Raw genomic sequence first — 27,730 nt, 5'->3', positions numbered from 1 at the left:
CAGAGGGGCCCTTCTCAGGTAGGGGTCCCCCCTCACACATATCCCAGCACCCTTCCTTGTAGGATTAGCAAGGCCTGCTTGAGGGGTGACCAATGAGAATACATGTGTTGTACATAGGTGGGATACAGAGTACCCCTATCCCTGTAAGGGGGTGCAAGCACCACCTTACCCAAACTAAAGTAGTGGTCTGGTGGTGTCATATGGTATGGCTGTACCATGGTGGCACAATAAGTGCTGCAGCCTTGGTAGGCCTCTGAGGGACCCATGCCCTGGGTACCTAGGGTACCATCTACAAGGGCTGACAGGGTATCCTCAGTATCCAATTGGAATGTACCTAGGGTACTCACATCAGTTTTAGGGAGGAAGCAGATAGGCTGGGGTCCTGGATAGCAGGATCCCAGCCAGACTAGTCAAAAACCATTCAAATACCAGGCAAAAAGTTGGGGGCAACCATATAGTCAGATTCCACCTTCCTACATAAGCATCACGATGTATTGCTGTACTGTTCTTTATTGTAAAATAAAAATATATTAAAAAAAAGCGAGAATCTTCATTCCCAAACACAGAGAGCAAAACTTAGTTTCAAAAAATCCCTGTGAGAAGTTAGCCTGGTATATGCTGTCTACTAGCTATAGTGGGCACCTTGCACCAGTCCAAACGACCCTTATTGGTGATTATGTTAAAGAAAACCTTTATTGAAAGCTATCCTAGTGGTAGATATGGAGAGCAGCCTTCAGGCTAAGTCTCGAAGGAATGTAAAGCAGCTTGGTTTACCAGTGTATAACCTCCTGAATGACTTAATGAAAGGAGAACCACACAGGGTATATAAAATATATGTATTTGTTTCTAAGCACTCTCTACTAAACTCTTTATGAGATTAGAGCACAAGATACACAATATTAAAGCACTAGAACGACAGTAAATAGCTCAATACACAGTGGGCCCCAAGGGGAGTTCAAACCATATATTAAGAAAGTGGTATAACAACCACGACTTGACTAGATACAGTGCCTAGAGCACGTAGAATCGCTGGGACCCCAAGGAACCACCCAAGGCATTGACACAGGGGACCCACAGGGGACGCGTGCAGTGTGAGAACACAGCTGTGCGCTACGTACAATCCTGTGGGAAAGTTGCGGTTGGAATTTTAAAGATTAAGGACACTTAGACGAGGACTTTGAGCAAACCCTTTCAATCTTAGAAGGTTCTAAGGCCAGCACCCATGTGAGCACCGGAGTACTTGTGTTACCTAACCCAGGGAAGCCGGGTGCATAGGCGTCAAATGGTGTCGGGAATCTTCGTCGTTTTCAATGGTGTAATGCTGCAAAGTGCTGCTGCCGGGAAGATGAGTGTCCAGTGTGATCCAAGCCTGGATCGGAGCTGAGAAGAACCTAAAAGCAGAGGGGACCGAGTCTGGTTCACTTCAGGGTGACCAGGATCTTGGTAGACGAATGCCCACCGATGTCGGATGTTTCTGTTGTGAAGAGGTGAAGCTTGACTCTGCAGCCACGGGGACCAGGAGACGTCGACGACGACCAAAGTCCGTAGGTGAGCTGTCCCACGAAGGATGTCGAGTGCTGGGGGGTCAGTGTCCGGATTGGAGACCAACAAGCCTTGGCAACAGCAACCCATGCGGTCCAAGAAAAGATGCTTCGGTGAGGACCAGCAAGGTCCTGGGGACTCCCCAAGTGATGGAGAGCCAGGGCACGTCTGGAGCAACCAGGAAAGCCCACGGAAAGTTAAAGTTGCCTTCACAGGGACCCACAGGTCGACGGACCAGGGATCGAGAAGGGACCTCGGTAGTAATCACAAAATACCAGCCCACGGAACACTTGTGGAGTGTAGGCCGGTAATCTTCAGTGGAATCACTGCTCGGGGTCTGGACTACAAGTAGCCCAAAGCACAGCCTCAGGGATTGCCAAAAACCATATACTGCTGCAAATGTGCACGTTGTCCAGGGGTACGGGTTGCACGGTCCCCACAAGGGCTACGAGTCTCAGGTTTGCTGGGAGCACTAGTCGACCTCAGGGAAGCTTGGGAACCCACCTCCTGTGTTGCAAAATCTTCGGAGTCCTTCAGGAGCTGCGTTGATGCAAACTGGTCAGATGAGTTTCAGGTGCCTGCCTTGCAGGGGAGTAACTCCTTTACTCCAAGGGAGATTCTTCAGTCATCCAAAGTAGTGTAGACAGTTGAAGTACTTGGTTTCTGTAGCAGAGTTTTGTCCAGGTAAATCTAAAGTCCTGTAGCCAGGGGTTCATACTTTATACCCAAGGAAGGGGTGGGACAAACTCTGGGGACCCACTTATGGGAGAGTCAGGACAGAGGGGTGGCTACACCCATGTCCTTTATCCAGTATCCAGTTTCACGCCAGAGCAGGGGCTGATAGCCCCTGCAACCGTTTTGAGCTGGACTATGCACAGGGATACCAAATGTGCCCCCAGTGCAGACATCAAAGCCCTTTGGAGTGCACCCACCCAGCCCCAATACACTAAAGCCTGTCTGGGAGGTGGTCACACCTCCCTGTGACAGGAAGCCTATTGTCCAGCCATCCCCTGCAGGAGTTTCGTCCAGCAGCAGGAGGGCAGACTCGTGTCTGTGGCTGGCAGCATCCATTTTGTGATGCCAGAATTTGTAAAGCTGGTACCGGGTGTACCGGTGTAGTCCTATTTCTCTCTATAGTAGGGTGGAATCATACCTCCCACACCAGTTTCTGGTGTGGAGGTATGATTCCAAGGTGTTTGACCAAACACAACATGTTTCCATGCAGCTGTTTCAAAGTTAGCATTTACCGCGAGGTTATAATGCACTTAAGAGTATATGGTTGGCTGCATCACAAACAACCCTGGAATAGAGGTTCTGAAGGCTGCAGAGGGACTCTGCTAATGCAGTTGCATCCTTTCACATAAAACCCAGCACCCTGCCTTCAGGTTTGATAAGGCCTGCCATAAGGGTGACTGATAGGTTTATATGTGCAGTGATATGGATATATATAGTGAACCTATATCTAAGTAAGGGGTGCATGCACCACCCTACACAGGCTGCTGTAGCAGACCTGTTGTGTCATTTTCAATGGTCTCCCAGGGGTGGCATAATACATGCTGCAGCCCCTGAGAGGCCTCTGGGGTACCTATGCCCTGGTTATATAGTATGCTGTGCGCTTGGAAAGGAGTGTAATTGCGCTTCCCCTACAGTTGTAGCTGGGTATATAGTATACCATATACCAGGGACTTCTAAGGGTGCCCCAGAATCCAATCTGTTCTGTACCTAAAGTACATGCAATCAATTTAGAGAGAAAGCAGCTAGGCTGGGGTCCTGGATAGCAGGATCCCAGCCAGACCAAGTTGAAAACTGTGAAACATCAGCAAAAAGTGGGGGTAACTATAAGAAGCAGATCCTACTCTCCTACAATTCCCTCTCAACTACATGTTACTGCAAGGTTCTTTTCAAGGGCCACTATTTATAGAGGGTATAGACTTATGCAGATCAGAGGTTGATTCGTTTATAATGTCTTGTGACGTCATAGATGGATCTAGGTTTTTATTTATTCAGGTATTTACACTAGATGAGTTCGGAGGTGGCAAGTTTAAAATGTTAAGTGGATTGATAAAATTGAATAATTATATTGGAGACGCAGAATGCAAGATGATTCCCAAACTCAGAATGGATAAGACTTTTAAGGGGCTAAAAGTGGTCTAAATACTCGTAGCATTCAGTAGTGTTCCTTTGAGAGTGACGAGGCAAACGGTTCATGTGGCTGATATCCTTGAAAGTCTGCATGTTTTTGTAACTCTTTTTTTTCCTGCAACACCCTATTTATTTATGATGCGAAAATCATCCTTTTCTGGACATTCAACATTTTCTTTAGGGTGCTGTAATCCTATCTCCCATACTTATTCCAGGCATCAGATTTTAATCTTCTACACCAGATCTTGGTAAATGGTAACATCGCCTCCTGTTTTTCACCACCTTCCCCGTCTAGTTTAGATTCCCTTCCTGCGCCATTTAGCCATAATTGTTTTGAAAAAAATCTCATCAGAGTGTAAACATATTATCAAAGAGTGACTGGAAGCTTTTGACAATTGTATCTTTTAAACTAAAGGATGTTAAAGTTTTGTCTTAAAAACACTAGAATTAACATGTTCTTAATTATTTTCAAACAAGAAAACAAAAAGAAAGCTGGAGGATGCGTTGCAGAGGCTGGAGTACCTTTATGATAAACTTCGAGAACAAACCGTAAGTAATTTTATTTTTATATAGCGCTTACTACCCCTGACGAGGCGCCGACTTTTCTTTGACTGCACATATACACGTTCTGTCAGCAGCATTTTTCAGTGGTGATCCAGCCTCTAATCCAGTAATTCTGCATTAACCTAATCTCAGTTTTAAAGTATCAGTCCTGCATCAACGTTTCAAGACTAAAACACGCATTGGCAAATAGGTCTGGCCTTTCCCATAGCTGCTGTACCTGAATTCATCACTTGGAGATGCCCCTTCTAATCAGAACCACCTGCTTGAAGTCTTTAACAAGGTACTTCATTGCTATTGGATGTCCCTCAAGACGGTTAGATGTCTCTTTTGAGTCGCAAGCAATTGCTTGTCAAGTCTGTCACAAAACTGCAGAACTTTGTAACTATGTATCCCTTTTGAGTCATATGCACCCACACATACCTGTGGGGTGGGGCTTCAGCCTACAAATTTCAGTATACACTTTTGCTACCCTAATGCATTGTGCTTGTTTTCTGTTAGATATGTAAATAACAAGCCGGTGTATGATGATGAGGCCATATTGCAACTTTCAAAGAATTTCTTTAATGCTAAGGAATACTTGTGATGACAACCTAGTATACATATTTACTAATTAGATATTTTTTTGAGTTTATATTTTTGACCATTATTAACAATGAGCAGAATACATTTTCACACTCTATTTTACATGTACATACTTATATAGTGCTGCTGCTTTTAAAACACAATTTCTGTAATGTTTAGAAGTGTGTTCTTCAGATGTGTGTTAACCAGGGCTCAGTTTAAATATAAATGCCATCTTATCCAAGATGGAAGCCACCACTTTCATTCCCACACTTCCTCTCCTCACAAATCTGCAGCACACAGTCAAGCTGAGTTGTACTGTTTTTTTCCCACCGGTATTGTTGTCGTGCTCTCGATGAATTATCAGTCACAACTTGAAACTTTTCCAAGGTCCTTCCACTGGTTCACAGTGCCTATTCATTTATATAACACATTATTGCTCATATATCTAGTTATGTTCTAGCATCTCCAGATGACAGCATAGAGGGTGCTGAATAATTATTCGAGTGGTAGGTTAGCACTTAGTTGTTAAGGTAAACTGACATTTATTTCTCCTGTGCTCCTGTTTGCTGAAGAAATGTTAATTTGCTAACACCATAGTGAGTTTGTAGATCTTGTCACTTTATCTGCAGAAATAATGTTTAAAAGCCCACAATTTTGAGGGTGAGACAAAATACTTTGGTCTAGTAGGAATGCTGTGCGTTACTCTCTTGATTTTGTTGCCCACTTGGGACTTAGATTAATTTCTTATATCTGAAAGAAACACGTCAGATAGATTCCTTACCTTAGAATATCCTCAGGCGTCAGGCTGGATCCGGAAAGATTTTTCGTCAGCAATACGCTTGCACGTCGCTAGGTGTCGTCTGCGGCTCCGCGTCCGTCGTCGGCGTCGTGATTACCGGTATGACGTCGTCGGAGTACTTAGACGCCGCCCTCGCACGCTGACGTCAGTTCTTCTTTTTTCCGCGCCAGTAAGCGCAGATCCGGGAAGAGCATACCCTTTAGTCACTTTTTGACTTAACTTTTTGGACTTTTTTGGTTCATCTTTCGAGTCGACCTCGACTCCTGGTGCCGGTAGGGATGCCCGGTTTCAAGCCGTGCGACGCCTGTAACCGACTGATGTCGGTTATGGATCACCACCGTCGGTGTGTCTACTGCCTTGGGGCCGACTATGATGCCCAGTCATGCCCCGACTGCCGGGCCTTGACCTCGAAGGCTAGGCGGGAGCGGTCCCGCAAGCTCCTTGAGCTCCGGGAATCGGCTACGCGCCACTCGAGGTCCCGGTCGAGGAGGAGGTCGAGGGACTGGTCGCAGAGCCGAAGTCCTCACCGCTCGTCGGGTTCGAAGTCCTCGCATTCAGGTAAGTCGAGGCACAGTAAGAAGAAGCCGGAGAGGCGACATCGCTCTTCTGACTCCCCTCGCCGGTCGCGCGACTTGGCTGAGGGTTCGGGTGGCGCCACCCGCACGGCTCCGTCAGAGCCGCAGGAGTCGCGTCCGGCCTCATAACCTCCGGTCCCTGGGCCCAACGCGACTCCGGACGAGGTTCGAGACTTCCTCGTGGCCATGAGGAGTCTCGCTCCACCGTCGCGGCCTGTCGGCGCGCCTTCGGGTAACGCGGGTCCGCTTGGGAGGCCTAGCGAGCCGGCAGCTCCGGCCCCGGCGCCGTCGTCAACTTCGGTCCCAACGCCGCTGGATCCCGGTCGATGCCGGTTGACCTTACGACCCCTCCGCCGGCACCAACCCCTATGGTACCGCCCCTGGCACCGTCTTCGAACAACATAGTCCCCAGTTTTAGCCCCGGTCCGGACCCGGCGTCGGAGCGGCACCGCCTGGCGCCATCTCCGGCGCTGATGGATGAGCAATTCATTTACCGCCCGGCTCCGTCCTTTCAACCTGTCTACCAGGAGTCGGATGACGGGGATGACTGGGAGGGGTCTGAGGACCCTCTTGCACAGCAGTGCCAGTTTAATCAGGACTTGGCAGAAGAGCTGGGGGATGCCAGTGGTCTCGATACTTCACCTGACACTGGCTTCATCTCTCCTCCCTCCGTGACTACGGAGGAGGGAGCAACCTATTCTGTGGTGCTGCGCAGGGCTGCCGAAGCCCTTCATCTGGAGCTCCCTGCAGCGGCTGTGAGGACTAACCTCCTCACTGAAGTGCTTCAACCGCCAGTAAGCTCCACGGAGCCTCTACTGCAGTTGAATGAAGCGCTCACTGACGTTCTGATGGGCACCTGGTCCAAGCCCTCCACAGTCACTGCTGTGGACCGGAACGTGGCCTGCGCCACCGCCCTCCCCCGGGCGACCCCAGCTTTCTGTCGGTGCACCCCACCCATGAGAGCCTGGTTATCCAGGCCTCTACGTCCCAGACCGCCTTCCCGTCCGCTCCTCCGGATCGGGAATCCAAAAGGTTGGAACAGTTTGGGAAGAAACTATTTTCCTCCCTCAGTTTGGGGTTGTGGTCCATTAATACCGCGTGCCTTTTGGACCGTTACACCCACTCCTTGTGGGATACGGTGGCAGATGTGCTGCCCCAGTGTCCGGAGGAGGCCCGGACACGGCTCGTCCAGGCTCTTGCTGATTGGGCGGGATGCAGAACGGTACTCAATTCGATGTTGGCTTGACACCACGGACTCGCTAGGTAGGGCGATTGCGACGACGGTGGCGATTCGTCGCCACGCCTGGCTGAGATCCACAAATTTCTCCGGGGATGTCCAGAGCACGCTCATGGACATGCCCTTCGATGGCCGTTGCCTTTTTGGCGACAAAGCGGATAGTGCGCTGGAGCGCTTTAAGTACTCCAGGGCTACGGCCAAGTCCTTGGGCCTCTCGGCCCGCGCCCGCAAACTTCCGCTTTTCACCCCTTTCGTGGCCAAGGGAGGGGTGCGCCCGCACATCCGTCTAGCCACAGGCCGCAGAACCAGCCTCAACGCGGTCGCGTACGTGGATTCCGCTGAGGCAGAGCAGGGGTACATAGAGCCGGTCAGCCCACATCTGCCCCCGCAGCATCTGCCTCAAAGCCTGCCTAGTCCGACCTTTCAGGCCCATTCCATGCCTGTGGGAGGCAGAGTTTGCCATCACCTGCTCCACTGGTGCACCATCACGTTGGACAGGTGGGTGCTGCAAATCGTCCGTAGGGGCTACTCCCTCCCCTTCGAGGCGACCCCTCCAGCCATGCCACCGCAGTACCACCGCATGTCGGGGATCACTTGCTACTTCTGCAGGAGGAAGTTACAGCCCTTTTGGCCAAGGGGCCCATCGAGCGCGTTCATGGCCCAGAAGTAGGTTGGGGTTGTTACTCCCACTACTTTCTGGTTCCCAAGAAGGGCAAAGGGGGCCTATGCCCTAACTTGGACCTCAAGAGCGTCAACGCCTTCCTCCGGAAGGAGAAGTTCAAGATACTCGCCTTAGCTCAGGTTCTGGCTGCCCTAGACCCTGGAGACTGGATGGTAGAGTTGGACTTGCAGGACACATATTTCCACATCCCCATCCTGCTGGTCCACCGGCGTTAACTGCGGTTCACGGTAGGCCATGAGCACCGTGCTCCCCTTCGGCCTCACCAGTGCCCCTCGGGTGTTCACGAAAGTGATGGCGGTGGTCGCTGCGCATCTGCGCAGATTAGGGGTTCCAGTCTTCCCCTATCTCGACAACTGGTTGTTGAAGGCGGGCTCGCTCCAGGCAGTCTTCTCCCACCTCCAGACTACGGCCGACCTCCTGCATTTGCTGGGGTTCTCCATCAATGTGCCGAAGTCGCATCTGAGTCTCTCCCAGAAGCTTCTTTTCATTGGAGCGGTTCTGGACTCTGCGCTGTTTCGGGTCTATCCTCCAGAACAGCGGGTTCGGGATATTCAGTCTCTGATTCCGATCTTTCAGCCTTTATCCCGAGTTTCGGTCAGGTTGGTGCTGCGACTGCTGGGTCTGATGGCCTCCTGCATCCTGCTAGTACATCACACCAGGTGGCGAATGCGGGCTCTGCAGTGGGACCTGAAGTTCCAGTGGGCTCAACATCGGGGCAACCTGTCCGACCACGTCCTGATCTCGGAGGGCACTGCAAGACAGTTGCAGTGGTGGATCACGGACCGCGATTGGGTCAGTGGCAGATCCCTCTCCCTACCCCAACCGGAACATGTAGTGGTGACGGATGCGTCCCTCCTGGGATGGGGGGGCCACATGGGAGAGGCGGAGATCAGAGGCCTCTGGTCTACAGCGGAGTCCCGGCTCCATATCAACCTATTGGAGCTGCGGGCGATCCGGCTTGCACTGAAGACATTCCTTCCCTCTGTTCGGGGAAGTGTAGTGCAGGTTTTCTCAGACAACACCACCGCCATGTGGTATTGCAACAAACAGGGTAGGGTGGGGTCGTGGACCCTTTCTCAGGAGGCTCTGCGCCACTGGACATGGCTGGAACATCAGGGCATCACCCTTGTGGTTCAACATCTGGCGGGCTCTCTGAACGCCAGGGCCGATGAACTCAGCCACCGGTGCATGATGGATCACGAATGGCGTCTGAACTCGGACGTGGCGCAAGGCCTCTTTCGGCAGTGGGGAGAGCCTTGGTTAGATCTATTCGCCACCGAAGAGAATGCGCAATGTCGTCAGTTCTGCACGTTGGAATTTCCAAGGCAGCACTTGCTCGGAGACGCCTTTCGTCACGAGTGGAGTTGCGGTCTGTTGTACGCCTTTCCGCCTATACCACTTCTGCCCAGAGTGCTGAAGAAGATTAGGCGCGACCGGGCCCAAGTCATCCTTGTGGCTCTGGATTGGGCACGAAGATACTGGTATCCCGAGCTACTCAGTCTGTCAATCGATCCCCCGATTCAATTGCCTCTTCAGGAGGACCTTCTGTCGCAGCAGCAGGGGACGGTCCTCCACCCGAACCTGTCCAGCCTCCACCTCCATGCGTGGAGATTGAGCGGCGACAGTTGATGCCATTTGACTTACCTCCTGAAGTCTGTGATGTCATTCTGGCAGCCAGGCGTCCCTCCCCTAAAACGGTATACGCCTGCAGGTGGAACAAATTTGTGGCATGGTGCCCAGCAAAGGCTGTGGATCCCCTTTCCGCCCCTCTTTCTGAAGCTTTCTGAAGCTCTCCTCTTTCTTCTTTCCCTGGCCCAGCAGGGCTCTGCTCTGGGCACCCTCAAGGGATATCTTTCAGCTGTTTCTGCCTTCTTACAGCTTCCTGATCAGCCTTCTCTTTTCAAGTCCCCTGTTGTTGCTAGATTCTTTAAAGGCATTACTCACATGTTTCCTCCTGTCCCTTTCGTAGTGCCTCAGTGGGACTTGAACCTGGTGTTAACCTATCTGATGTGCGCTCCTTTTGAGCCACTTCATAATTGTCCTCTTCGTCTTCTGACTCTTAAGTCTGCTTTCCTGGTTGCCATCCCCTCTGCCAGAAGAGTGAGTGAGCTCCACTCTCTTTCTTCTAAACCTCCTTTCCTCTCTGTCCATCCGGACAAGGTTGTCCTCAGGACTCGTCCTTCCTTTCTCCCTAAGGTGGTTACTGCCTTTTACATCGGCCAGTCTGTTACATTGCCCACCTTCTTTCCGCCTCTGCATCCCTCGAAAGAGGAAGAGAGGCTCCACCGTCTGGACCCAAAACGTGCACTCTCCTTCTATCTGGACCGCACAAAACAGTTCCGGGTGGACGACCAACTCTTCGTTGGCTACTTGGGCGCTAAGAAGGGGCGGGCAGTGCACAAGCGGACCATCTCTCGGTGGTTCGTTTTGTGCATTAAGGCCTGTTATTCCTTGGCTAAGAAGGAACCTCCTGTGGTGCTGAGGGCCCATTCCACTCGGGCCACAGCGGCTACTACTGCCCTGGGACGGGGTGTCCCTCTGCAGGACATTTGTCAGGCAGGAACGTGGGCTTCGCTGCACACGTTTGCTAAGCATTACTGCCTGGACAGCCAAGTCCGGAGAGACGGCTTCTTTAGCCGTTCCGTTCTCCAGGACTTCCTGGTGTGATCTTGGTTCTCTGACCCACCAACGGGGTTGGTATTGCTGGGGTATCTATTCTAAGGTAAGGAATCTAACTAACGTGTTTCTTTCAGATGAACAAGTTACTTACCTTCGGTAACGATATATCTGTAAGAAACATTAGTTAGTCAGATTCCTTGCCGCCCCACCCATCCTCCCCGTTCTGCGAACTGATATCTAGGGTTAAGGTCATCCCTTTCAGGGCCCTAGTTTCATGGCACCAGTGTCGGTTTCTTGCATGGCTCTGCGTTCCTGGCGCGGAAAACTATGTACAAGAACTGACGTCAGCGCGCGAGGCCGACAACGGACGCGGAGCCGCTGAAGACGCCTAGCGACGCGCAAGGGTATTGCTGATGAAAAATCTTTCCGGATCCAGCTGACTCCTGAGATATTCAAAGGTAAGGAATCTAACTAACTAATGTTTCTTACAGATATATCGTTACCCGGGGGATTCCTCCTGTCTTCTTCGACATCCCTCTACTAGGAGCTTTGTGGTTCAGGCTGCTTTTGCCACCCAAAATATTAATTTTCTCCCTCCTGTCCCTCCAGAAAGAGAGGCCAGGAAATTTGAAGCTTGTGGTAGGATTATTTTCTCTTCTTCTAGCTCTGCTCAGCGCTCTCTGAAGACTTCTTGTGTCCTCGCCTGCTTCTCCCACGCCTTGTGTGACTCAGTGGAATGCCTTTTATCCTCCCTTCCGGATGAAGTCAGGAATGCTCTTCCCCTGGTACGAGATGGGCAACAAGCTGCCACTCTTAGCATCGGCTGTGGCATGAATACCACTGATTCTGTTGGTCAGGCTATGGCCTATGCCATAGTCGGTGTGCATGGCTGCATACTTCCAGGATTTCAGAGACTGTGCAAACTACTTTAATTGACATACCTTTTGATGGCGCCTCCCCTTTTGGTGTGAATACCGACTCCGCTTAAGCTGGTTAAGAGATAGTCATGGTGGTACAGAGTCTTAACTCTGTGGTTGTACTAGGATTGTCGGGGCAGTTTTTTCCCTTGTTTTGACTCTTATCCGCCTTCATAGGCTTCATAAGTGTGGTGTTCCTGCAGATCCTTTTCTTCTCGTTTATTCTGTCAGTGACCGGTTTCGTTTACAGCCATTTGGAACATATCTTGCTTTGAGGTCTCCTAGATGTCTGTTCTTACAGCTTCTTTTTATTGCTTAATTTTTCCCACCTGAATACTTACTCTGCAGCGGGTAATCTGTTTCTGTTGTGGAGATGCCCTATAGCCTTGGTCCGCATTTTCAGGGACCTTATTTTGTTTGCCTTAGAAGCATTTTGTGAGCTATCTATGCACTTCGTCTTCCTTTTAGGGACTTTGACTTCAATTTTTCTCTGCCCCATACGTCCATATGGGCAACACTGGTACCACAGCCAGGAACACTCTTTGGCCTGGTTAACTTATGTTTCGGTCTTCGACCCTCTTCGATGTGGACCTTCTCTTTGTTCTCTTTTACTCTGTGAGACACATGGATTTTCTCCTACACATATTTGGGTTCCTCTTAGTTCAGGCCTGGGTTCCACGACTCCACCTCCCTAATGCCCTTGTGGTATTGGCATCTTTTTGACATATTATTTCGAATTGCGTCTGGGCACTGCTTTTTTGTGTAGGCCCTTTTATTCTTTATCGTGCTCCTGATGCTGTTTATCTTCAGCAGTCTGGTGTTCTTACATGTGTTTTTACCCTTTCGGTGTTCTGCCCTTGCTTGGGTTAAGGCCTCCTGCGAGGTTTCTTTTTACATAACTACCATCGCACCCGTGGGATAGCTGTTGTGTCTGCTGTTCTTTCAGTTCTCTTCACCTGGGACACCAGTCCCCTTAATTGTTTGGATCCTTGTCTGGTATCCTTATTTCACAAGACGCTAGGTTTTCCTATTTTTTCTGTATCTTTTCTCTCTCCACTCCCACCTTTGTGGCAGCCTTTTTTCCTATGGGAGGAGTTCCATTTAACTCCCTTCCTAGGTGGAAGTATTTCATTACTTTTTCTTGGGGGCATATCCTATCTTTCCTCAAGTTTCCATGAAGTGTTGGTCAGGTTTCTTACCTGTTTCTCATGTGTGATTGTCATAATCGACTATCTGTTGCCCATAGTTTCCGCCAACCCTTCGTTTCCCCATGCGGTCGTCGTCTTCTTCTTTTTCATGATGGATTTCCACATGCTGTTTATTCTTTGCTTCTCCTGCTACCACCTGCTGGCATCCTTCCTCAGTCAGTGGCATTGGTTCTTGGACAGTTACCTTATTTTCTTGTAGTGGGCAATGCCTTTCACTTCCTATTCTTATGTGGCATTGCGTTGCTGTTTCCCATCTTTGTCTTTCTGTCTCCACCTCAGTTACTGTCATAACCTCTTCTTTTACAACGGTAGGATGTATTATCTCTGTCCTTCCTTGGTTGCCTCTGTTCTTGGAGTGTCCCTAGTTCCTCCACTTCTCGCCTCCCGCTCATTGGCAGAGGATATGAATTCCCTTCGGCGGAGTGGATATAATTTTATGACTTGTGTCTCTATTGGAATAATTTCTGTGTGTGTATATATATATATATATATATATATATATATATATATATATATATATATATATATTCCTCACCTCAGGCTCACTTGTCGAAGGAACCTTTCCAATAGAGCGCACACAAGAGCCATCTGTTTACAAGCAGGATTTACAATTTATTTTCGTCCTTTTCGCATTAAAGTTGACAAACGCGTTTCGGCGTGACCGCCTTCGTCAGTGTCTACTTAAGTAATTCAACATGTACCTTTTAAATAAAGTTGTACCCTGAAATGAAAAAACGAGTGATTTGTGATTTGCAGTAGAAACAAAAGAAAGCACATATGCATTGAACATTATCGTTTTTCGCGGCGGCCATTTTGTAACAGTCAACCTCATCTGGTTATCACTGAATGCAGCAGGCAAAACATGTCATTTAAACATAAATGTTTTTTCGCAGCAACATCTAACAATTATTTGTACACTTTTAAAATTCAAGTGTTACTATTGCCTGCCATAGTTTTCTCTAACATTAAAGAATAGTTTGTACACTTTTGAAATTCAAGTGTTACTATTGCCTGCCGTAATTTATTCTCTCTCTTCTTTCTTTCATTAGGCCCTGAATGGGCTGGCTATTCCGCAAAAATGAATTTATATAATGATGTGTCTATCTAATATGAGCATAAAACAAATTACATCATTACGACAATCTCATATTTATACAGATATATGTCATATATTGAATATCTAAGATACCATTTGATTTAATAGAACTCCATTCTATCCTATATGGACCCACATTTCTTCTTCATTGTTGAGTCCTTTTGGACATTTGGTTTGCATTTTGATAATGTATTTCGATTCTAGTACACACAATTTCTTCACTCGTTCTCCCCCTCTTTCAGATTTTGCAATCTGATCCAGACAGAAGAACGTAAGAAGATTGCTATTGCTATTGTGTTTCATCTCGAAGTGGCGTGCAACTGGATAGTTTTGGTCTCTATTGTTTATGCCCTCAGGTGTTCTAAAATTCTTTTCTTTGTTGGGTGGATCGTACTGCCCACATATTGCTTACCACAGGGGCACACTAAACAATACACTGTAAAATCTGAATTGCAATTCAAAAGTTTTGGGATTGGAGTTCTTCCTTTCTTTCCTGGTATCTGATAATCTTTAACTTTGTGACTATATTTGCATGCTTTGCATTTCATGCAAGGGAAGAAACCCTTAATAGATATTGGTTTCTTCCTTCTGGGTGAATAATGACTATTCACCAAATGGTCCTTCAGGGAATTCCCTCTTCTATAGGTCACAAGGGGGTTGTCAGTTAATTTGTTTCCCACTACATGATCAGCTTTCAGTATCCTCCAATTTCTTCTGAGGATCTGAAACACTTGAGAAGACTTGTCGTTAAAATTAGTGATAACTCCGATGTTTTCATCTTTACATCTTTCCTTATCCACAAGTATATGTTGCCTCTCTATGGAATTACAATGTAGTTCAGCTTTATCTAAGATGCCTTTACAATAGCCTCTCTTTGTGAATCTTAATTTAGCCTGGCTAACTGCTTTGTTGTATTCTGGGGTGGTAGAATAATTACGTTTCATTCTTAGAAACTCTCCTAAGGGTATATTATTCACTACACTTCTCGGATGACAACTTCCTGCATGGAGAATAGTGTTTCCTGCAGTTGGTTTTCGATAAAGTGTTGTTTCTATGTTATTTCCTTCAATGTATACCCTTAAGTCTAGATATACTACCTCCTCCTTGCTGATACAACTTGTGAATTGTAGGTTCTGGTTATTGATATTCAGAGCTTTAATATACTCTTCTGCATCGCTCTGTAGACCACGCCACAGAATGAACAAGTCATCAATGTACCGCGTCCACAAAGCGATATTATCCATCCACTTTTCATTGGTACCGGTCCAGGCCACGTGCTTCTCCCACCAGCCCACGAACAAGTTCGCGTAGCTGGGGGCGAAGCACGTTTCCATCGCCGTACCTTGCTTTTGCAAATAAATTTGTCCAGAAAATACAAAGATGTTATGTGTTAGGCAAAATTCAGTTAGTTCCATTAGCATCTCATTATGTTTCTGATACTTCAATGGTCTTTTACCCAAGAAAAATTTGATTGCTTCTATGCCTTTCACATGATTTATAGAAGTGTATAAACTGGCAATATCCAATGTTATCAATAACATATTGGGCTCCCATGTTATACCCTCTATGATGCGCAAAAAGTCTTTCGTATCACGTAGATACGAGGTCAAGTCTTTCACCATAGGAGAAATAAAATGGTCAATATATATAGGAGTATTCTCCAATAGACTGTTCTTTGAAGATACGATCGGCTGCCCTGGAGGCCATACTGTACTTTTATGCACTTTCGGTAAATGGTAAAAGGTTGCCAGTTCTGGATGCTCACATTTTACAAAATTCCAGTCATCCTGGTCGAGAGTACCCTCATCTCTCCATTTGGTGATGAGTTCATGAAAATCCAATATGCTTTTCTCATATTGCTGTTTGTTTATGGGAATGTAATGTTCCATTTTATTAAGTTGGGACAATGCTTCGTCCTCATATTGTGTCTTCTTTAGGATCACTACATTACCCCCTTTATCTGAGGGCTTAATGATGATCGTTTCATCTCTTTTTAGTTCCTCAATAGCTTCCCATTGCTCTCGTGTTAGATTCTTTCTTCTGGCATTAAAGTTCTCTTTTTGAAGTTTTTTCAACTCATCAATTACCACATCATGGAACGTGTCGATCGCATCATATGCTGTTCGAGGAATAGTTTTAGACTTGACTTTCAAATTACTTTTGCATCCTTTCTGTGTGATGCCACTCTCTTCCAATCTTTGGGTATTACCCATCTCTTGTTGTTCATCTTCCAATTCATGTAGTAACAGGATAGTTTGTAGATCAGTTCCTGTTAATTTTTCCAAATATTCTTTTTCCACTGGCATTTGTGGCTGATCTTTCTTGGGATACAATAAATGCAATTTCATCAATTTTATTTTTCTGATGAATTTGTAAATGTCAATACGCGTCTGCGTATAATCAAAAAACGGTGTGGGGCAAAATGTAAGGCCTAGTTGCAGGATATTTAATTCGGTTTCCGTCAAGTTCCTATCTGACAGATTGATTACAGTTTGCTCCTTTTCGCTTAATTCCACCGTCCCCCCCGTTTGCTGCGTGTCACAATTGGGGTGGAACGTTCCATTTCTGCCTTTCTTGCCCCTCCTCGTCTTCCTCCTCTTCCTCCCCTTGTTTCTGGTGGATGTGTGCGTTGAGCCGGTCTTTGTCTCAGATCTCTCATGAGCTCGTACTCCTGAAAAAATGTCGGTGGCTGGCTTACGCCTCTGGTCTCCAAATCGCTGGATGTTTGTTCTCCTTCAGAGACTTCTATCTCTGATTCCGATGTACTTCTTGGCGTCTCAATTCTCTGCTTATTTGAGCTTAGATCCCTTCGTGGGGCATCATATTTTTTTGCAAATGTTAGTATTCGACCATTTCTATAGTCTTTCTCATCTCGCAAAAACTTTGACTGTTTTCTAGATTTTATTGTTGCCTCATAGTCCATTAGGCGTTTTTTCATTGTTTTGCGTAGCTCATCACTCATTTTGCCATCTTTCTCACAGCTGATTTTTTTTTCAATTTCTTTGATCTCTTGTTGGAGTTTGGCTCGATTGCTCCACGCATATTTAATGAGGATCTTCAGCATTCCTTTCGTAACTTCTGTGGTATATTCAGCCCATTCCTGTAGGAGTGCTGGATCGGGGTTTTCATATGAAGGGACCGTATAAATACGTAGCCCCCTTGGAACGCGACCAACATCCAGATACTTTTGCAGACTGGTGGCTTCCAACCATTTACGTATCTCTTTTTCGTATGCTTTTTCTAATGCTGCATATAAGCTTTTCAATGTCGTGGGAGTTGTTTTGCTGTTTTGCCCATTTTTGTTTTTATTCTCCGTTGTGCTTTCTGTAACTGAAAATAAACTTTCTGCTGCCTCTTCCCTCTCGGTATCCGAGAACATCATTATGCAAAATTCTTGGACAATTTATTCTGCTTGTATTATCTGCATTGCTCTACGCGGTCTGCCGAATATGTGAATAAAGTTCTTTGAGCACTCACCACGTTCGTGCTTCTCCGGATTCCTGTATATGTATATATAAATGTATATATGTATGTATATGTATATATCCAAGGAACTCCGCCCTCAATATCCAATATATACGGAAAGACGAAACCGGACCCAATCTTCTGTGCAAAGTTGTTTATTGATTCATAGGAATCCCATACACCGCCATGACGCGTTTCGGCCTCAAGAAGGCCTTGATCACATGACGCTTTAGTGAAAAGCAATTGGTTAAATACAGGGAAACTAATCCAGTGACTAATCACGTGATCGGCAGGTCAATAGACATGGAAGAGTTCTTATGCATGGCAGCCTTGCACTTTATACAAATCCTCGTAACTTTACTCTCCATTTGTATGGACAGTAAACAAAACAAACAAACAGTGATTTGGAAAAGCCGTATTCAAATGAATTCAAATATTATACACTTGACAGGAGAAAATAAATAAAACATCCCCTGATATTAAGCGGCGTATGCATTTCGATACAAACATGTATTTGATGTGCAAATTCTGCAAATGTGCAAACTTCGCATATATATAACAACATCATAACATTACATACTTTTAAAATGATTTGAAATAATGCCACAGTGGGCAGATCGCATACTTGTGTCAATTGGTACCTCATATAACAGTTTGCCCGATCCAATCCTTAAAGTCTTACAACCCCTGTGGGTCAATTGTGCAAATATGCAAATATACAGCAAAAATAGCAGCATTATATTGTACAGTACGATGATAAACTAATATAAACTTTTAATGAAGTCTATGTAGTCTGAGAGTAAATATAGCACCATTCCATAACACAATGTAAAATGTAAAGCGAATTACCGCCTCAATGGTCAATTTATGCAACTGTGCAAACTCTGACCTGGTGTACCAATTTAGCCCGATCCAATTGGTGCTCGCTCACAACCCCTGTGGGTAAATCGTGCAAATGTACAAGCATAGAGCAACCATAGCAGCTATATATAATACAGTACGATGATATATTAAGTAAACAATGATTGGAGTCTTATATTTTACCTTTGCAAGTCTTGATCAGAAAAAACAGATCGTGAACCTTATATGAAAAATCACACAAAATTACAAATCATTTATACCATACTAAGTCGAAATATACAAAATAATCGCCTCTAATAAAGTTGTAAATCTCTGTTTCCCCAAATCACCTCTGTGTCTGTTACAATAAAAAACTAAGAGTTAGTTAGAGGAGCTAATATTCAAAAGATGAATTAGGTCTGGTCCAATGTCACAAACCTATACTGCACGAAACTTTCCTTATACTAGACCCACCTATATCACGTTTTGACATATCTAAATATAATATTAAAAAAAAGAGGGGGGGTTTTATTTAACGGAAGCGAGTGAAAAAACTGAAAGAGACCGATGTTTATCAGTCTAAAAGATATTGTCCAGATCAAATTCTCAAAACCAATTAGATTGGATTACTGGAAAATATTATTAAGAAAGCATGTACCCTGTATCTAATATTTGGCTTAGTCCCGTACTACGACAATCAAGCCATTAGCCTCCATGGCACATAGATACAGTGCTGCGGTATACAGTCAGTTGACAACTGCCATTTCAGAGGCTAGTGCGTATGGTGGAAAGATCAAAGCCAGGTGTGCAAATCCTCACTTGTATTCAGACCTACAGGAGTTTTAGAATCGAATTCGATGATATATTTAGTCTCTAGTTTTCTTAGTAAGGATTCATGGTCACCACCCCGTCGGAGCGGAAATACTGCATCCACCACATAGTAACTTAGATGGTCCAGACAACTATTGTGCTTCTCTTTAAAGTGTCTGGCCACTGGGTAGTCATCATCCTGGTTACTTATGGCGCTCATGTGCTGGAGTACACGCTTGTGCACCTGCAACTTGGTACTCCCCACATATTGCAGGCCACACGTGCACTCCAGCACATAGACGGCAAAGTCAGTCCTACAGGTTAACTTCTTGGAGATCTTAACCGGAACAACATTGAAGGGAGTTTTGTAAGTCGTTTTATTTCTGCCATATTTACAAGCCTTACAAGAGGCACATTTGATGAACCCCTTAGTAGATTGAAGCCAGGAAGCATTCGATCTTACCTCTGGACTGCTACTGACCAACATATCACTCATTGAGCGAGCTCTACGAAACGTTAGTACCGGGGCTTTCGGGAGAGTCCCCCCGATGACCGTGTCGCCTTGAATGACTCCCCAGTGTTTGTTGAAGATCATGCGTAGTTTGTTATGCTGTCGGCTAAAGGTTGTAATTAGTCTTGGAGGTTCACTGATGGTATTCTGTTCAGTCAATTGAGTCTGGGAACTAGTTTTGATGCACAATGCCTTTTCATGGGAAAATGCTATTGGCTCTTTGAATGGCACTATCTAATAGGTGGGTCTGATATCCCCTATCCAGAAATCTACACCTACTTTGTTGCTGGGCCTTAATGCAATCCTCATCTGTGTTACAGATATGTCTGATCCGCAACATCTCCCCATAAGGGATGCTGCGTATCAGGTGCCCTGGATGGTGACTAGAGGCATGTAACACTGTGTTCCCTGCTGTTGACTTCCGGTGCAGTCTGGTACGATTCTGGCCATTGAGTATATACACCTCAACATCTAGAAAAGCAACAGAGATACTACTGATGTGTGATGTAAATTCCAGATTGAGATCATTTACATTCAGCTCTTTAATAAAAGAACTGGCTGCTGTTTCCGACCCCCTCCAAATAAGGAAGAGATCATCAATGTAACAATACCACACCACGATGTGTTTGTGCATGATATCATTACATTTAGTTTTGAGGACCTGCTCCTCCCACAGTCCCATGTGCAAACATGCGTAACTAGGGGAGAAGCAGGCCCCCATCGCTACTCCTCTCAGCTGTTGAAAAATCTGGTTCTGAAATAAAAAGTAGTTATTGTTCAAACAGGTCATCACCATATCTAGCAGCATTCTATTGTGTTGTAACATGTACATTGGTTTAGTTCGTAGAAAATGTTCTATTGCTCTATTACCATCCATGTGATGTATACTAGTATACAGACTAGTGACATCAAGGGTAACCAATAAGAAATCCTCCTGCCAATCAACAGTCTCAATCCTTCTTAGGAAGTCTCCCGTGTCTTGTAGGTATGATGGTAACCCATTAACATGTTCCTGTAAGAAGAAATCTATGTAGCGGGAAGTGTTCTCCAACATGCTATTTTTAGCTGAAATTATTGGCCTACCAGGAGGCACGCCTGGGTTTTTGTGTATTTTTGGGATTAGGTAAAAGGCTGGAATTACGGGATGGTTGGTCTTGAGAAATTTAAACTCATCATTGCTTAATAGACCGGCACTCTTCCATGAGAGTGGTTTACTATTAAAACTATTCTGTATATATATGTATATATATATATATATATATATGTATATATGTGTATATATATATATAAATGTATATGTATATATGTGTATATATATGTATGTATATATGTATGTATGTATATATATATTCACTTAAAAAACCATAGGTTTCACACATGTTATAGTTAGGTGGATATTTCACTCGTAAAAAACCAATGAAATTCCCCCGTTATAGTTAGTTCAGATAACTATAACTCGCGCGCCCGCAATCCACTGCTGATGACGTCACATATTACATCACTCATGACATGGTCAGTGGCATCACTCATGACATCACTGATGACATCATCCTTGTGATAGAGTGGCGGCCGCGCGAGTTATAGTTATCTGAACTAACTATAACGGGGGAATTTCATTGGTTTTTTATGAGTGAAATATCCACCTAACTATAACATGTGTGAAACCTATGGTTTTTTAAGTGAATTTGCAAGGTTTTTTAAATGCCAATTCCTAACTATAACGTGTGTGAAACCTATGGTTTTTTCAGTGAATTTGTACGGTTTTTTAAATGCTAAGTTATGTATGTATTATTATTTTTTTTTATATATTTATTTTACAATAAACTACGTATTTAAAAAATTATTTTTTATTTTTTTTGGTTTTTCACCGTGCGCGCACGGTGGGCGCACCCCCGCGATTTAAAAAAAAAAAATTTACAATGTTTTTTTCTGCCTTCGGGGTCCTTCAGGGACCCCCTGACAAAGGCTAGGGGGTCAGGAACTCTCTACCCTGCCCCCTTTTAACGTTCGTCACCTTCCTTTTTCACTCTCACACTGAAAACAAACAAAATGGCGACCGACACTTCCTGATTTCGACCGATTCGAACGTTGACTAACATGTAACCACCAATCAGAATTACGCTCGCGCACGTTAGGGTGCGCGCACGGTGCGCGGCTATAGATATGTATGTGCTTTTAACTGCAATTTTCTCAGGAACTACTGAATAGATTGACTCCATATATGCAAAAGGCACATCCCTGAGCTGAGGACTACCTCTCTGCCAAATTTCAAGTAATTCTGTTCAGCCGTTCGGGCTGTACCTTGGACTAAAGGTCCCTATGGAAAATTGCATGGGGAAAACGCGTTTTGGGACCCCCCTTTTTTCTCAGCCCCCGCTTGACGAATCCCCCCGAGACTTTCAGGGTCGGAGCGGAGCGCCCCACCTATTTTGAAAATTTCGTGAGGATTCGTCAACCGGCGCCAAAGTTATTCCAAATAGAATGTTGCGGATTTCCTATGGAAACACGGTCCTAACTATAACTATCTACTGGAGACCGCCAGTAGATAATGTGTATATATATATATATATATATATATATATATATATATATATATATATATATATATATCAAAGCTCCAATTTCCCTTGTTTGTCAAGAAATAACGCACTCCGGGGGGGGATCGTCACAGTTATTATTTAATTAACGGTAACTGCAAGCAAAACAAACAAACGCATTTCGGCGTCAGCCTTCTTCTGTGTTCATTACACATTGGTGACGGCATGTTTAAAAAGGTTCGCTTAGTGCTCCTAACATAAAGAAAGGACAAACATTTTATACGCAAATGTCGATGCCATATTGTAATGGTTAAAATCCTTGTTATTTCGCCGTTTATCAGCTTTTAACCCAATGTAATTCAAATTATCATTACATTATACAGAGTAAATACCTCATCAATAATACTTTCAACCATACCATGGCATTAGCGTTAATGATTTCGCCGTGTATCGGCGTACACCCTTCCTTGATGCACTCTTCTCAACAAACTATTAAATTAACTCATCATGTGTAAATATATATATATATCCGCTAAAATGCCATAAAGCGTTCATCACAAAAACAATATATACATAAATAAAATGACCAAAATCATGCTCATCATCAGGTCGAGGATAATAGAGTAAAATCCAATATAGAATGGGAGTTAAAATACATACAAATAGTTAAAAAGCAGCAGAAAATATAAAACAATCTTCCCCCAAGGATTATAATCATAAAAATCAATTCAATCCATTATCAATTATACAATAACACTAAACCAGTACAAGAATCATTTTTGGATGAACTAGTTCGTTGGATAAACCTAGTCATTTCATATTAAAGTTAGTACTGATATAAACCTAAGTAGGGAGTTCCTTTGCTCTCATTTCCATGCCCACAACAAGAATCGGGATACAGTAAACATCATCAGTTCACTTGTGTCACTTTTCAGAATTCTAAGTGTCTCCTGATAATTTCTGACCAAAAAGCAGCTTGCATAACGGAACAATCCACTTTATGCAAGTTTTTCTATATTTAATTAGCGCAAAAGAAAGGGAAATGTGCTTTCTTATCATTTTGTGACAGTGACATTGTGGGCAATCATTAGCTTGCTGACATACTTATAATCATTTTGCTCTAACAGAATTTAAGGGTAAAATGCCCAATCTGAATTTTTTGTACAAATGTTTTGCCCTTGAGTGGACGAATTCTGTACAGACAGGTACTGTTCGTAGTTTGGGGAGCATTAATGATTAAGAAATTGTCCCGTTTTACTTCCCACTGCCTGACCTTTCTAAATCTGCAATAGCACAAATTCCCAATAAGCTAACTTGACTTCCTGGGTGACACCCTTCGTGATTTTCAATGGAGAGTCCCAAATCTCCTCCATTTTAATCTTCTGATACACGTTCTTAACATGTCTAAACCATGAGGGTCGTGGGAGATCAATTTTGACAAAACATCCCTATAAGGACTCGGCTCTGACAAGGCCCACAAGCGTATCCAGTAAAGTAATGGTTTTAAAGAGATCACATGATAAATATGCTTGAGGGCCATATCAAATCAAAGTGGTATTAGCGTGGCAAATTTAACACAGTCCAAATTTTTTTTTTCTTTTTCCGGAAACGCCGCACATGGCAATTGGTATACCCCCATTGCTTGTCGCCATATTTAGTCGCTATCACAGTGGTAGCTTTGTGAAGACTAAGAACGGGTAAAATAGACCCACCCCCCCTCAAAGAGGCAGTATACTTTATGGCAATAGCTTAGGCCGTTTGATGGAGGATGGTTCTACCTTTTTCAATTTTAGGGGCCCATGTTAGGTTCCATCATCCTTACCTCTAACTAGTCGAAGTGTTTTACCTGCTCAGTGGCAACTCCCCCAATAGCCATTCTGCCCTGAAATGACGTGTGCAGGTTTGACACCATATATTTAGATTTAGAGGGATTTCTTTCCAGGCCCCTTCTCATGCATAAGGCTGCGAAAGAATTCAACTCAGATTGCAGACTCTTGCTATAAGAAGAGTGTCATCCGCAAACAATAAATTTGGGACGGGGACTCCAGTTAGTTTAAAAGCATCATGGTTGCTTTGTGCTAAATAGTCAACCGCACAGTTGTTATAGTGGCTAAACAAATAGGAGCCAGCACACATCCCTGTCTGCCACCAAGCTTTATTGGAATCTGGGTCGCGATCCCCCTCCCCCCGATTCCACCTCACTCTGGCGTACGTGTCAGTATGCATAAGTCTTAGGATCTGAAGAAGTTCATTTAGGAGACCATAAGACTCCAAGACCCTCTGCAGCTCTTCCCTCCGGAATAGATCAAAAGCTTCCTCCACAGCTCTTCCGTCTGGACCTGATCAAATGCCACCCTCAAACCAATTAAGGCTATGGGTAATATGTTTCCAGCACAATATTTGAAACCGAAAAAATTGATCAAGTGTGCTGAACCCTGCTTGAAAAATCATCAAGAATGTAGTGTTCGGATATCCATGATTGGAGCCTTACCAATATATGCCTACTAAATTTCTTTGGGCTGATGTCAATTAGACTTATTGGTCTGTAGTTAGCTGGTGAATCTCTCAATCCCCTGCTTGTAGATCGACACTATCACAGCAACACGCCATGTTGAGGGGATCCCATGCCCCCTCGTGACAGCATTGCCGTGGGCATTAAGATACGGGACCTAAACCTCTGGGTGCGATAAATACAGATCCCTGGGAATACCGTCCAAGCCAGGGGTCCTTTTAGTTTTTTTAATAGTTTATCCTTATGTACATTTACCCTTGGATGTCTCTGCATGTATATACCTATCTCTTGAATGGATCTCTTGTAGATGTGTTTTACTTCAGGTATATGAATGTGTGTATTTTTCACAAATGGTCGTTTGGCCTTCTATACAGTGTACATCGATGCATTTTACCTACTTCTTTGTGACCTGGTTCAACCTTCTTGGTTCTATTTCCTTCCTTCTTTTCAATGAGCATCTCCGTTACATTACTACAGAAGATGCCTTGTATATCTATGAAGGTTCTCTGTATAAGAGCAGTTTCTTTTTAACATTCTTGTTTTTCTAGCTATACTCTTCAGCATTCTTTGCTCTCTCTTTTTCTCTTTCTCCATCATTCTATAATTGGAGGTCCCGTTGTAGAAATCTGTTTCTCAGGATAGTTTACTTGTCAATCGGTGGGTTCTCTTTATTCATTGTATTTGTTCGATGTGGCTGAACATGCTATGTATTCTCCTTCCATTGGTTTTGATCCTGCACTCTATGGGTGTTGTTGTTGGTCCCTATGACTTCCCCAATCATAGGTTGCATACCTTTTTGGGGCTGCCTCTATTACTGGTGCTATACCATATTTCTCATGGTCTTGTAGCTTTCTATTCTTTACGGGCTTCCCATAGTCCTTCTTGAAGGTTAATCGCTCTGTGTGAGCATCTTATTTCACGTATCATTTTTGGGATAGTCGGGTTCCTTTATATATTTTGGACTGGCTTCTCTTATTTGGAGATCTTTGTAAAGTCAGTTCGCAGCCCCTCCTCAAAGTATGGTATTGCTGGGGTATCTAATTCTAGGATAAGCAATCTGCGGCTAGATGTCTCTGTAAGATGGGAAAGTTACTTACCTTTCATAACACGTTATCTGGCAGAGAGAGGGTCAAGCCGCAGATTCTTTATTGACCCACCCATCGTCCCCACTATGTGAACTGAGGGCCCTGTGGCCTCCTAGATCACCTTTTTGCTTTCTACAGCAATTCTTTCAATCTGTACCTGTTAATACAAGATGTTTCCCTTTATGACACACAGTTTCCTGAGACTTTTTCTCTCAGTGACTCCGCGTTGTTGGCGCGAAAATGGTCACAAAAGAAACAAACAGCACGTCGGGGGATGGCTTATATGGACTCCGTTCCCGTCGCATTTGGAAGACAACGCTGCGGAGTCGTTCAACTCCCCCTGATGTGCTCTCATTTTGAGCCACTGCACAACTGTCCTCTCAGGCTCCTCACTATTAAGACGTCATTCCTACTGGCAATAACATCAGCGTGGAGGGTCAGTAAGCACCAAGCTTTGTCATCTAAGCCTCCATACCTAAACATCTTCCCAGACAAGCTGGTTCTTCACACTAGAGCTTCCTTCCTGCCGAAAGTTGTCACTCCCTTTCAAGTAGGTCCGTCCATCACTTTGCCTACCATTTACGCTCCGCCTCATCCCTCTAAGGAAGAGGAGCGACTCCACCAACTGGATCCAAAAATAGTGGGGTCATTCTAACTTGACCGAACAAAAGATTTCGAAGTGGATGGTGGTGAAGGCAGTCCATCACAGTCGGGGTGGTCGTGCCCAAGTTGCTCCTTTCAAGCAGTCGTTGCCACCAGAAACTAGGTACAGGCTCACAGGAACGGGGCGGTTTTCTGCATCGGTCACAGGTACTGTGAGGTTCCTTCTGGCTGGTGGATGCGTTGATGGGGTCGGTTACCAGACTGCTGACCAGCAAGCCTTGGTTGCTGCAACTTTTGGTTGGCGTAGTAATTCACGTCGGCCCGGTCTGTGCAGGTCTTCACCTTGTGGCGAACTTTACCAGCAGTGTGCCAGAGACTAGTACCACTGCTCCAAAGGGAGGTCCCAGGCAAATGTTGAAGGCTGGCAGGACTCTGGGGTTCTTGGAGGCTGCACAGGTTTCAGACAGGAGCAGCAGACCACACTTGTCAGGTCCTTTTGCAGCTGACAGGGGTTTGCGCTGATTTCTTCTGCAGCATGGTCCAATTCTTGGGTCAGCAGCATGTCTTCTTCCTTTTCTTCTTTTCGTCCATAGAATCTGAGGTTCAGGTCTCAGCGAGCCACCTGAATACTGAATTTAGGAGTGTTTCAAGGGGAGACAGGTGGTACCCAATGGGCCACTTACCTTTAGGGTATCTACACCCTCTAGTGACCACTTATTGTGGGAAGAGGCACTACCTTACACCTTACATTCGAGCACTTGACGTGCGATCATTTGTTCATCTTAAGGCAAGAAGTTCAGGCCCTTTTAGCCAAGTAGTCCAAAGGGAGGGTTTGGGCCTTAGCAGTCAGTAATGTGGCTTACTCCTGCTATTTACTTGTGCTGAAGAGGAACGGAGGCCTTCGTCCTATTTTAGGTCTTCAACCTCTCAACACCTTCCTCTGGAAGGACAAATTTAAGATCCTCAGACTAAGCTAGGTCTAGCCTCCCCCAGATGTTGATGACTGGATGGTGCGTTGAAACTGCAGGATTTTCATATTCCCGTCCTCAGGCCCACGGGTACTACCTGTGGTTCAGAGTGGGCCAAGAGTATTTTCAGTTCGCAGTGCTTCCCTTTGCCTTCACCAGTGCTCCTCAGATGTTCATGAAAGTGCTGGTAGTGGTTGCAGCCCCTCTACAGCTGTTGGGGTACCCGTCTTCTCAGTACCTCGACAACAGACTGTTGAAGGCGGGCTTGCTACAGGCAATTGTCAACAACCTCCAGCGTATGGCGAACCTTCTTACATCATTGGGGTTCTGTATCAACAAGCCAGTCACACCTGACTCCTTCGCAGAAGCTCCTTTTCATTTGGGCCATTCTAGATATGGTATGGTTTTGTGCCTTTCCCATGGAACGGAGAGTTGAGCACATTCAGGCTCTGAT

At 45.1% G+C, this 27,730-nt stretch overlaps 1 protein-coding gene across 2 annotated transcripts in view; it reads left to right on the top strand.

Annotated features, from left to right (window-relative positions):
• The window catches only part of SEC31B (SEC31 homolog B, COPII component), a 1,155,786-nt gene that overhangs the window by 1,051,930 nt on the left and 76,126 nt on the right, over positions 1-27,730 (top strand). For both annotated transcript variants that reach the window (XM_085603885.1, XM_085603887.1), the window contains exon 25: positions 4,162-4,233. In XM_085603885.1, coding sequence (XP_085460011.1) covers positions 4,162-4,233 — 72 coding nt within the window. The remainder of the gene's footprint in view (positions 1-4,161; positions 4,234-27,730) is intronic.

Source organism: Triturus cristatus, chromosome 1_2 (assembly GCF_964204655.1).
Source record: "Triturus cristatus chromosome 1_2, aTriCri1.1, whole genome shotgun sequence".
NCBI classification, from domain to species: domain Eukaryota; kingdom Metazoa; phylum Chordata; class Amphibia; order Caudata; family Salamandridae; genus Triturus; species Triturus cristatus.
The sequence above is the reverse complement of the archived record's forward strand: the minus strand, read 5'-3'. Positions and strand labels throughout refer to the sequence as shown.